At 41.1% G+C, this 12,597-nt stretch overlaps 1 protein-coding gene across 3 annotated transcripts in view; it reads left to right on the top strand.

The window, feature by feature from the left end:
- The window catches only part of MAPK8IP3 (mitogen-activated protein kinase 8 interacting protein 3), a 597,532-nt gene that overhangs the window by 353,653 nt on the left and 231,282 nt on the right, over window positions 1-12,597 (top strand). For 2 of the 3 annotated variants that reach the window (XM_085628367.1, XM_085628366.1), the window contains 3 exons: window positions 36-92; window positions 3,974-4,144; window positions 8,026-8,152. In XM_085628367.1, coding sequence (XP_085484493.1) covers window positions 36-92; window positions 3,974-4,144; window positions 8,026-8,152 — 355 coding nt within the window. Of the gene's footprint in view, window positions 1-35; window positions 93-3,973; window positions 4,145-7,992; window positions 8,153-12,597 lie in introns of all 3 variants that reach the window. The other variant, XM_085628364.1, reaches the window with a different exon arrangement.

Below are 12,597 nucleotides of genomic sequence, written 5' to 3'. Positions count from 1 at the left end.
TCTCTCAAAACTCATGTCACTTCTTATATTTGCAGAGCATCTCGGGAACATCCATCAGTCCAAGAGAAGAAGAAGTCAACCATCTGGCAGTTGTACGTATACATATCATAATGGTAGAGGGAAAACCTTAGCCTGCCTAACTTATGGCCTGATTTATATATTGCTATAGATTGTAGTGGCTCACATGTCAAATTTAGTTGTGGACCCACAATAAGTTTGCCACGGTGGAGTTTACTCTATCTCCGCCATGGCCAAATGTCTTCAACAGCCCTGGGCAGTAGGGGCCGTTGGAGAAATGGCCACATGTCCACCCACTCAATTTAGATGGGCAGACATGTAATCGTGTTTTACTGTTTCTTACCGCCAGGTCAAACGTGGTGACAAGGGACAGTAAAATTGGAATAATGCTCCCCCGTCATGGGAGAAAAACTCCCATGGTGAGGGTAGCATTATGTTTTTCTTTACAAAAAGAAAATCCCATAGCAGAGTGTAATATGCATTGTCAGGACCCGCTGTGACAGCAGTTCCTGGCAATGTGTTTAAAAAATGAACGCCGCTTGGCGGTCATTTATAAATTGGGCGGGCAGCGTCACCACCATGTGGATTGAGTAAATTACTCTGTCACCTTGGAGGAATGACGGGCCGTCCGCCCATACTTAATTCAGGCCCTTAGTTTGGCTGTGGGAGGTGCTGAGCAGTATTTGCGGATGGAGGGACAGAGCAGCTCTGGTAGAGGCTGAATGGTTTGTGGGAATGGCTTCATTGTGTACAAGGGGCTAAGGAAATTAAGAAAATCATTGATTATGTAATAAATGTACAGTGAGTAGGAAGTGCTTGGAGGTATGTGGTGTGGGTGAAAATGATTATTTCTGCTAGTTGTGAAGCTATGAGGTGATTGTGGTGCAAAAGTGAAGGAGGGGCGTTGTGAAAGAAATTGATGGCTACGTGTTACTGGGGAGTCTGGGAAGTGCATTGGAAATAATCTGAAAAGCATGTATCTTGGAAGGGCTAAGAGGTTCCTATAGTGTAATTATTTAATAACAATATGTTCCAGTAGAAGGTGAGTCACATGTATGTAGGAAGAACCCAAGTAGTGTATAATGTGTAGGAAGCTGAGGGGTCTGTGTTGCTTAGGAAGCTAAGAAGTGTGTACTGTGAGACTAATTGGACATTTGTGTATTCCCTTTTCTAACTTCCGCAAGGTCCATAGGACTACTCCTTGAGGAAAAATAAGTAATAGGAGAGTGAACAAGTTATAGAAATACAGTTACAGACCGCCTTATGTTAAGAATGAGTAAATGTCACACACTTCCTGAGTATTCAGACTACTTTTGGACCTGATGATCAAGCTGTTCCCTTAGCCATTGGGGGAGAGGAAGTCAGAGTGTTCCCTAAATTGTGATTTCTATTACATAGCTTTCAGCACCCAGCATGGTGGGTCACAGTAATTTAAGGTCTAGAAAATGTTTATGAATAAGCACCTTGAGCCTGCTTAGTGCTTTGTTTATTGAATAAAATGAATCTAACTGTAGTTCCTTTTTAATCCTCTGTGGTCTGGTGTTAATTTCTCCACTCCACCTGACAATATGTTAAAGCAGACTCTAAAGACCACCTCATACCTGCAAAACAGTTTTCTGTCCTATTAGTTTCGCTCTGCAACTCACTAGACCGTTGACAGACATTCCACACTAAAATCTCTGCTGCCAGGCACTCACAAGAATATTACTTAAAGGGCCAGAACAATGCATGAGTGAACACGCGTAGTCCTTACTCAGTGCACCCCACCCCCAGTCTTTGCTTGCATAGTTCTCTAATCACTGAAAGGCTGCACACTTGGACCTGCCTAAGGGAAGTTGCCTCTTAAATTCACAGCAGATAACTTCTACTTGCAGCAACGCTTGCTTGGGTTTTCCTCAAGGTACCGTGCTTTGGTGTGCTTATCTTTCCAGCTAGTAATGCTCATGGTGGGCCTAGCACAGTGTTTTACAAATCTGAAGATGATTGAAAAAGGGAAGTCAATCAGAAATGCCAGCAAAACATTAATGAGTGCAACGCTCACCAGCAGACTGCTCACTGTGGTATACAGGGATCATCTCACTCTTACTCAAACCCATGACTGTATACACAGGGAGAGAGAGAGGATTAAGATCCATGCACAACCTCCCTTAGACACACACCACACTAAGAATGCTAGAATCCAATGGATGCTAGAATCCAATGGTTGTGAGTTGTTCACCACAGATCATCCTGACATGCTTCATCATTGGTGACCTGTCCACACCAAAGTCAGAACATATTACCTATATAGACTCAACCCCTAGTTGGAAGTTCTTAATATGTGTATTTGGATATAAGCAAGGATCCAGAGGGATAAAAACATCTTAGGGTATACCCACTCAGACATCTCACTTTAATAATGGGGTACCCTAGATATGATTAGAAGTGTTTCTACAGGGATGTTTGATGAGACACTATGCGTCATCCATCCCATTACATTTGCTAGCATTTTGGCCTTACTAACACCCTAATTTGGTCAACAGCCTTCTTCAGGGATAAACTAATCCCTGCCTATTCTACATCACACAATGCAAAGTGATGAGGCATAAGGCTCTCATACCTGTACTAGTCCATAAGTGGTCTTAAACTGCAAAACAAAAGAAATGAACAGAAAGCTGGTTGCACACAAAACCGGATACTAAATGAATAATTACAAAGACCAGCACCTCAAATCTAGTGGACACTGTAATTCACTTGCAAATAATGAGTCAAATGAGACGTCATTATTATATCACTGCAAAAGAAAATGTGGTCATGCAGGCATTCGTTGCATGCTAACATCGATTTGCCTTACCTTTAACTTGGGTTCATGTTATGATATGGTCATGTTGAGTGACGTTTCCCTGTAGACACACTTGTGTGTATGTAGAAAGTAGGCATAAGGAGATTGTGTTATTCTGTTATTTCATTACTTTCATTTTTCTTGTGCTGTGATATATATGTGTATATCCGGAATATACCACCCCCCACACTGCTGCCCCCCACGCCCTGCAGCACTCCCTCCAGGAGCCGCTGCTGAAAGAGTGGTCTTTGTATTTCTGCCAAAGACCCCAAGTTGTGATAAATTTCCCCAGGTTTCAAGGTGACAACAAAAGTTAGGTGAGTGGGTCAGCATTGTAGTTCTCTAGAACCAGGCTTTTGTCTTTCTCCAGATACTAGCTAATCGCAGCTTACCTCAAGAGTTCTATTGATGAAGTAGTGAGGGTATAGTTCCCTCTACAAGCCCACTCAAAAGTGATGCTTAGTCTGCTAGAGTGGTGGTGACTGTGTCAAAGAATCCTTGGGTCACCATTGGCCAAAGGTTACCAGCATAGCTGATGTTGCAGCCTTCTGTGTGTGATGGTTCTGTATCCACAATACATGGTCTTTTAGGGCAATAGCTCTAATTATGGGTTTCTTGCAATGTTTGGTGGGGCCTGTAACAGTTGTTGCCAGTCCCATCAGGATTCTGAGATTCATTACAGCACCCAATAATATTTTCCCATTGAGTCCAGGTGTTCAAAGCATCTGAAAGGTCCAGATAAAACCGTGGGGGAATGGGAAATTGCCAGAGAACTCAAACATCAGTATTACTGATCACCCTGATAATTTCCCAGTGCTCAATGGAATTTCAGGGTTTCAAATATAATCCCTGGCAATTCTTGTACTCCCAGTATCATTAAATCCAGGGGTGCAGAATTACCACACCTGCACCGGACCGTTCAAAACAATATATATTCTCTAAAATATCAATAATGGGACACACTGAATGTTTAGAATACTTGAATAAAGTCGGGGGAGCTTTGACATCTCTAATTAAGTTAACACCTCTCACAGCTGTTGAAAGTTTACTTTATAAAAAATAAATTGTTATAGACTGCATGCCCGCCATGTTGTTTCACTTTTTCATGCTTTTCAATCCCCCTTTCTGTTTCAGCTTTAGTCGGCTCTTCAGCTCCTCTGCGAGTCCCCCTCCTGTAAAGAGGTCCTACCCATCGGTGAACATCCACTACAAGTCTCCCACGCCCGCAGGATTCAGCCAGCGCCGCAGTCACACCATGTGTCAGATTTCTTCAGGAGGTCGCACACTTGAGTTCTTCCCTGACGAGTGAGTTGTTAGACCCTGCCAGGCCAACAGAGTAAATAGCTGGAAGAACAAAGTCTAACATACCTTTTCTTTTTTTTTTTAATGGAGATGTGGTGCACCCAGTAGAATCTAGGGGCCAGGCTGTTGGCTGGCTTATTCAGAGAGAACGGATACATCGTATTGATTGTAACATTGAAGGCTCTTCTTAAATGCAACATAAATGCAACATATTTCTGACATCTTGTAAATGCAGATTTTTGGGTCTCTGGAGAGAAAATGGCCAATACCAGTGGCTTTTATCTGAAAGACACACAGGACCAAAGGACAACAAGACATGGAAAAGGGAGACTAAAACAATAGAGAGTTCGGAAGAGAGGAGTAGATGATATGAGTAGAAAATGGATTATATTTATATTGAAAAATAGTAACAAAGAGTTTTTAATGAGATAGTGAACTGAAGGGTTTGGTTTTCCTGGCTTGTGATGTCCTTCCTTGCTTGCTGTGTTAGCCTTCCTGATGCTTACTTGCTGCTATTTCTGTATCCTCAATAAGGATGTTTAATGTCATGCTTCTCTGTTTCCCTGTTAAATGATGAAGGACATTTTGTCTTGTAATCAATTCCAAAGATTCCCAAGAGTGTGCCATTGTTTTCCAGAGGATGAGATAGTGTGGTGCAGCGTAGACCCAAAACACTTTGGATTATAGTACATGTCACAAAACCTTTAACTTGATCTGTGTGAGGTATTATGGAACATCTGAACTCACAAGATATGGTAACTATTATTGGCAGCTCCAGATAGCTGCCACATTGTTCTATGATCCATGCACAAGCCCAACAATGTGCATAGTTCTCCTTTTTGCAAGCCCTGAATGACAAAACAAGTTTTGCTTATCCCTTACGCTACGCTTGTGTCTGCTTCTGTTGTGTAGACCCTACTCATCTGTTTGAGAAACTTGTAAAAGGCTTTTTTGGCGTGCACGCAACCCTAGGGTCCACTTCTTATGGCATTATCTTATTTTTGGATTTTGAGCCAGCTTGTCCCTACCAGGTTGCATAAACGAGCGAGTCTGATAAACTAGTTAAGTTTAAACAGCCAAGCAGGGCAGTTCACAAAATGATCCCATCTCTGTCTCAATAGCTTTAAATCGAATTTCATAATCCGTGATTTTGTGAAGTTATGCTGTACAGTGTCCACAAGTTACATGTGATATTTGCTACCAGTCCTAACTCTATAGTCCTCAGAATGGTTCATGCTTTCCTGTCATAATTAAGGCCTACAAGCCCAGGCATATCTCTAGCTTTTGGCTAGAGTCAGGTCTGGCTCACATTGTTGTGCAGGGTATATGGTCACTTGGTAGTACTACGTAAAAGCTCTTTTTTGATATACTAGTTCACTAAAAGGTCAAGGTTGGTTTTGTGGCTCATCTTGTAATGGCTGTGGAAGAACTCTCTTGCCAGCATAATACTTTTGTTTTCCACTAGTTAATAACAGATACTAGAGGCAATTCGATCAAATAAGAGGGGATATAGCATAATTATGAAATCCCAAGCAACAGTTGGAAAGAGTGTAGGTGGAAGAACAACAGGGTGAGATGCCAGAGGTCTATAGCACTAGGTTGGAAACATTAATGACTTATGAAGAGAGGGGTGGAAGAATGCATGCAGGTTCCCTGAACACACGTGTGAGAGCATATGTGCCACAGTGACAGGAACCAGGGGGTACATTTATCCAAATAAATCGTTTTCAACCAACAAGTTTAGGAGAATTGAACCAAACAGAATTACTGACCATGCTGAAGGTAGACAGACATGTTTTACACTGAAAAAAACCCACTATAGCGAGATTGTTGCAGTTGATTTGAGGCAGCTTATTGGTTGTTATTTACTAAGTGGCAGTCCATGATAAATGCCATCCAGATATTTACCTTTTATAACACCAGGTACACGATAGTCTTTAGCATCTCTTAAGTTTTCATGTTTCGAAGACTTCCCCAGAATGTATTCTAAGCTCCTCAACCAGCAGTGTGCGCTTTTCTGAATGTTCCTTACCTGCTCTAAAAAAGCTAGCCTAATGTCTGTGGCTTGTGATGATGTTAGTACTAAAGCAATTTATCAGGCCAGAGGCCTACGCTGTATGCTGATACTGATTGGGGCCAGTTGTTCTTTGCACCCTGGTCACTTTAAGCCTGCCATCAGTTTATGGTGTCACCACCTCCAAGTTCTTTTATAATAGTGCTGGTCTGGACTCGACGACAAAGTGACGCGATATAGGAGTGAGGAAATGACCATAATAACAATAGATTTCTTTTTCCCCAAGGTATTTGAATTATTTTACATATAGGGACAAACAATGTGGGTGTGGCATTTCAGGAACATTCCAGGCCTATGGCATTGCACAGTTTATTGAGAGACTACCTGCCACTGTGTCCCTCATCCCAACTTCCACAACCAACTCCCTTCCAAGACCTACCTGCAGAGAAAAAAAACAGCTGAGAACCATAAAGAAATCCATCAGCAGATTATTATTACAGGTTCAAGTAACATACTGACACTTTGTTCTGTTAAAGTAACCCCTTTGTGGCATCAACACTTCACAGCACTGACAATTAGCGGTCCCGAAGAAGTGTCAGTTTTCTGAAGGTCCTAGGGCATGACAGCAAAGGGGTTGCATCCCCAAGGTGATCAATTAATGGCTTCCACATGGCTTCAAATGTACGGCTTCCAACCTTAACATCATAGGTGAGAATCTCCATGCCTATCAATAGCCAAAACCGCCTTGTCCAATCAATCAACATTCAAGGCATGCTTTTTCCAGTGATTTGCAGTGGTTGGTTTGGCTGCCAATAACTATAGGTTTCTTAGCACTTACACCCCTTCCTATTACCACTAAACCACTATGGTCCACATTACCATTAGACTATAATTAGAAGTTGTAGAGGAACACTATGGTTCTGGATTTTTTCACCTGGATACTTCTGTCCTCCAGGAATATCGCTACATTCTGGGTGATGCCAGACCTATTACTGGACCGCTTGGAATGGCTCCCCAAGAATCCCAGATACTGGCCTGGTTTTCATTCTAGTTATCTACAAAAGCACAGAACTGGAAGGGCAAAACTGTAGTATTTCTTATTCTTGGGCACCCTGACTTGTGCCTCTAATTTTTATACATACAGTTTTATCGTACCCTTGAAATACTTAAAGATTCAGAATTAGTCGGTGAAGCTTCTACAGTGGTTACATTTCACACATTATAATTAGGAATTAAGCAGAGGCATGAGTACCAGCTACTGTTATGGAGGAGTAAACCCAATATGAACTTGCCATGTTATTTATTTACACTAGTGACTCACTTCTCTCTTGTATCAAGACTATGCCACCTATTTGAAAGCGTAATGAGGACCTATTTTATAAGCATAGCAGTTTCAAGGAATTTTGGCTCCCTGTGTAAGGTACATTTTTACACCTTTATGTTTTTCCTGATCTCCCCACCATCTTGCCCTTACTCCTGTCACCTTCTGACTCACTCTATCTGCCACATGGCGAAGGAGTGCATCTCATCACCATTTTGGTATTGCAAATCATTGCAAGTCTACATGTTTGTGGTGTCTGTGACATTCTGAAGCATGGGGCACAATAGGCTAGCACCATTGTGGCTTACTCACAGGAACAGCCATAGTTATAGGTAAGTAACTGTTTATTTACACGGAATGTTCCTGCTAACACATCCAACCTATGCTTTTCCAGGCTTCTTGCACACTGTACAGGGCAATGTCTGCTTTCTTTTCTCTCTGCTTCTGAGCTTTGCTTGCTTGTGCCCATGCACTGCTTCGCTTCCTTGACCCCCGGCTTCTTGTTTCTAACCACAGATTGAGAAGTAACACTGTTGCTTCTCTCCTCAGTGATTGTACGTCGTCCGCACGCCGCGAACAAAAGCGGGAGCAATACCGCCAAGTGCGGGAGCATGTGCGGAATGATGATGGCCGCCTGCAGGCATGCGGCTGGAGCCTACCCGCCAAATACAAACAGGTAGGATTGCTTCTAGTAAACCCTTTCTGACCAGTGCGGAGAAAGGGTGCTGCAAAAAAGGGATAAAATTACATTTGTCATGTGTCAATGTATATGCAACAACCGCACACCCCCACTTTAACATGGACTAATACTAATAACTCAAAATTGAAAATGTTACTTGGTCCTCTCCTAGTTGGGTGTTCTTATTTGTATCCACTCTAGAGTTTGATGTGTAGGTTTTCACTGAGATGCGTACCTTTTGGGGAGTACTCAGAATAACTGGTTGTACCAGGCTCATATAAAGGTGAGACCAAGAGAAAGGTGAACACAAATGATGCTATCAGTGTCCCTGTGACGATCTAGTGGAAATCTGCCATGTTGGGCCCTCAATTTCCAGACTAGCTTGAGTCAAATGGAGACCAAGCTATGACCCGTTAGAGGCCAGAGGACGATGGGCCATGGCTCTTTTTCCCATTTTCTTTTTAATTATATTTTAATTGTTTTTGTAAGCTCTGTAAAATTTATAATTTGTTTTCACCGGGTGTTTTATGGACTGAGTAGATGTTCAGTCACATATTGCAAAGCATGAGGATATTTATATAAAATGTGTATGAGAAAATCTACAGACACACTTTTCTCCATCGAACAGTAAAGAAACTGTTGTAGTGATTAATAATTTGTTGGATTATATTGAATTGATCTCTAACATATGAGAGCATATACCATCTGTGAGTCCAATTTAGGGGAGCTGCAAGGGTAGGAGTAAGAATAGGGGTCGTAAGATAGAAAAAGAATTACCCCATGAAAATGATACAGAAAGCACTGCCTTTTGTTTGTGCATACTGCACAAGCACAGTGAGAGAGAGATCTAGTTATAAACCCAGGAAACAGGCTGGGGAGGGCTTCAGGGACACAGTGGTGAGGCAAATGTCTACTTTGCAACACATCATCACTAGAAATAAGATGAAGAAAGGAGATGAGAAATCGGGAGGAAGCTAAATACTACACATCAGAAAAGTCTACCCAGAGACAGAAGCACCTTGGAGTCAAACCTAAAGGTCACAGAGAACCATTGAAATCAAAAATCCCTCACGTAAATCCTATAGAGAGAGAGTGGCAGTAATGAGGGATTAAGGATAAAGAGTTACGACAAAAAATAGGTGGAAAGCAGCATGCCCAGCGAGAGTGGAAGTCATACCTGGCCATACTAATAGTTCCCAGACATCAATGGGACTTTCATCGAATGCTAGAAGCAAGTAGGTGTAGGCTCACATCATCATGGTGGCATGTCTCGCACAATTAAAGACAGATTTGAGCTGAATAGTTACTTCTTGGTCTTTTCTTTAGTTTTAAATATGCGTGTGTGCTCCTCAAGAGCTTATTGGATCAACTTGTTTCTGAGACCTTTTATGAGAAATAATCTCGCACCGGTAAATAATAATCCCCCCATCTCTTATAAATCCTCTTTCACATTGCAATATTTTTTCAATCTATCTTCACTGTATGTTTTTTTCATCCTACCTTCTTCATGCATGCTTCCTGAAGTCCCTTGCTCACTGTGCCACTGGATTCAAGCTAGCCTGGCTGAAGAAGGATGACATACAAATTCATCATTAGTTTGCTGTAATACTTCCTGAAGTACACCATACTTTATCTCTTTTCCTTTCTTTACATTATCTCTTTAATAACAACACACACCTTTATTTCCTCCTCTTCCTTTTCATTGCCATCAGACTCTTTTTGTCCCAAATCCTGCCTTACCAGCCTAGGTTGTAATTCTGCAATTTTATTCAGCACACCTTCAAATTTATGTACATATTCTTGTATCACCACTCACAAATCCAGTTTGTATCACCACCCACAAATTACGGATCAGTACTTCGTTTTGTAAATACTTCTTCTAGCAGTTTGTGATCTGTTTTGATTCTGAAATTCATGTAAGAGTGTCTCTTTCTATGATGAATAATGAATCTCCACTCCAGCTCCTTGAAATAAAGTTTACTGTTGTCTTCTCCTTTCCTTAACAGTGTAGTAACATGGTGCCAAATCCTTTTGTATTTGTATCTTTCTCTAAAGTTATGTTGCTTTTGGGATCAAAATACTGTACGCTGAAAGCCTTGTCTATCCTCTCTTGCACATCTTGGCACAAATTTGCTAAACATCTCAGTCATCTTTAAGAATTTTATGAATGTATTTGCACTGCAGTGTCTCGTACGACATTTCTCAAACTTTCTTTTGGTTTTATACCTTCACCAGTCAATTTATGACCCAAGTAGTTTATCATAGTCATGTTGAATTTGCATTTTTTCCCTTTGACATTAATCCATTCCCGTTGGAGTCCATATAGAAATTGTCTGTTTCACCTGTTATGTTGTTTTACGTTATTCCTTTAAATGTAGATACCATCTCTTTTTTTTATAGATTTTTTATTCTGAGAAATAAAAAACACAGTAATTGATTTCATACAATTTCATCCAGTACCGTGCAATTCTATTCAGTATTCAAAAAATTTCATACGATTTCATACAATTACAATTGCAAATTCATCCATACACAGCATACTAGAATGACCTAACTGAGCTTGTTTTAGCAAAACATTAATCCACCATAAATTGAGCCCACATTTTATAAAACCTTGCAATCCCTCCACAACGAGTAGCATACAATAACTCTTTGCTGTTACTTGCTTCATTATCCCAATCCACTGTCCACATAAAGTATTTAGTTTTGTTTTCCATCTTTGCAGCAACAGAGCTCTGGCCACTAACATTGAGACATAAAGCAGCTTTTGGTGCCTGGAAATCAACTTCAAAGTGGAATCATAGCCTAGAACCACCAATGAAGCACTAGGTACCAGCTGCATTTGCCATTCGCTGTAGATCCGAATATAATGTTCAAAGTAAATGTCATTTATCTTTCTCTGTCCCTTGCTACATAGCCCACTTACAGGACATTTTAAAGTATGAATAACTTTTTTAACAGTTTTTTCCCGAGCTTTCCAAGCCATACACTTCCCAGCAAAATTACTCTCTTCATAGAGCTTTTGCATATAAGCTGTATTGTTTACATAATATTTGTCATAACACTAATCACTCAACACATGGCTTGTATTAGTGGAGCCAACCCATGGTTACTATTCAAGAACTCTCAAATATCATCCTTACATGCTCTACCTCAGTCCTCCTCCAGCAAGTATGGCTTATTAAAAACCCACCTCTTAACTTGGAGCTTTCGCCTCCCACAGCTAATATCCAACTCAAAAATGAGTAATCCCAAAAACAATTGAGAAGTGTCTGACGACATTTGAAAAACAAGTTCTTGGAGACTAAAAATAAATCAATCTGCGAGACAGTTTTAAATCTGCCAGAGAAGCATGTATACTGCCTTATTTCTGGGACTCCTTCCCTTCATGGATCTACAAGAGAAAGAACCAGAATAGTTTGGATGGTTTTTGATAACTTGGGCTTCTGTTGCCTTTTAGAACCTGAGGAGGAGTCCACCCCTGGGTATTGCAGAAAATTTAAATCACTTCTTACAACAATTTCACCTGGTATTTTCATTAAAGACTGAAATAGCTCCTGGTACGGCCTAGAATTGTCTTCTACATTGGGCATTAAAACTAATTAAACTGACCTGCAATGAGGAAATAGAACAGTTAACCCAGCACCAGCGGCCCTGTGCGTCACTCGCCCAGTCATGGACTTCCGCATTCAGGTTTCTGGCTATAAAGACGATAACTCCACGATGGGCCGTCGGGCTGCTGGAAAACCTCTGAAACAATCCATTTCTTAAACATTGTAAATTTCGCTAGTTTGGCCAATGCAATAAGGGTTGCATTCCTCTATCCAAGCTTCAATAGCAAGCATTTTCTTTTAAACAAAACAATCTTCAATATACTCCTTTGAATTCCTACCTCTCTCATAATCCTACCAGCAAACACATCCTCATAAAGTGCTTAAATATGTCATATCACGCTACTAAAGTGCACCCTGTGCTTAGCAAGAGTCTGCCATTAAAAAGTGCTTAAGCATACCTTAAAATGCTTAGACAAGCTAAAGTGCATCATGTGCTTGAAAACAACTAAGGAACTTGTGTAGGACAACCCCTCAGATAGCTTGCTATCTCCCTCTCCCTTTGAAAAAGTGCTTGAGCTTACTTTAAAGTGCTTGAAAGTGCTAAAGTGCGACGTGTACTTAATAACAATCAAGGAACTTACTTGAATCACCCCCACAACTATCCCATCATAAGAGTCTTCCCCTGTTGAAAAGCCTAGTCTGGCTTCTTGCCCAATGGTATATCCTTCCTAGTTTAACTGCTCTGGATCTGATTTTAGAGTGCCCCCAACAAAATCCCTTAACCCATCCTCTTCTCCCCACATGCCCTGTTGGGAGCCCACCCTTTCTCCCTCACCTCGCATCCCTTCCTTCGCATTGAAATTTTGGCACCATGTCTGAGTGCCAAGC

This window comes from Triturus cristatus, chromosome 10 (assembly GCF_964204655.1).
Source record: "Triturus cristatus chromosome 10, aTriCri1.1, whole genome shotgun sequence".
NCBI lineage: Eukaryota > Metazoa > Chordata > Amphibia > Caudata > Salamandridae > Triturus > Triturus cristatus.
Note: the sequence above shows the minus strand (reverse complement) of the source record. Positions and strands in the feature narration are given on the sequence as shown.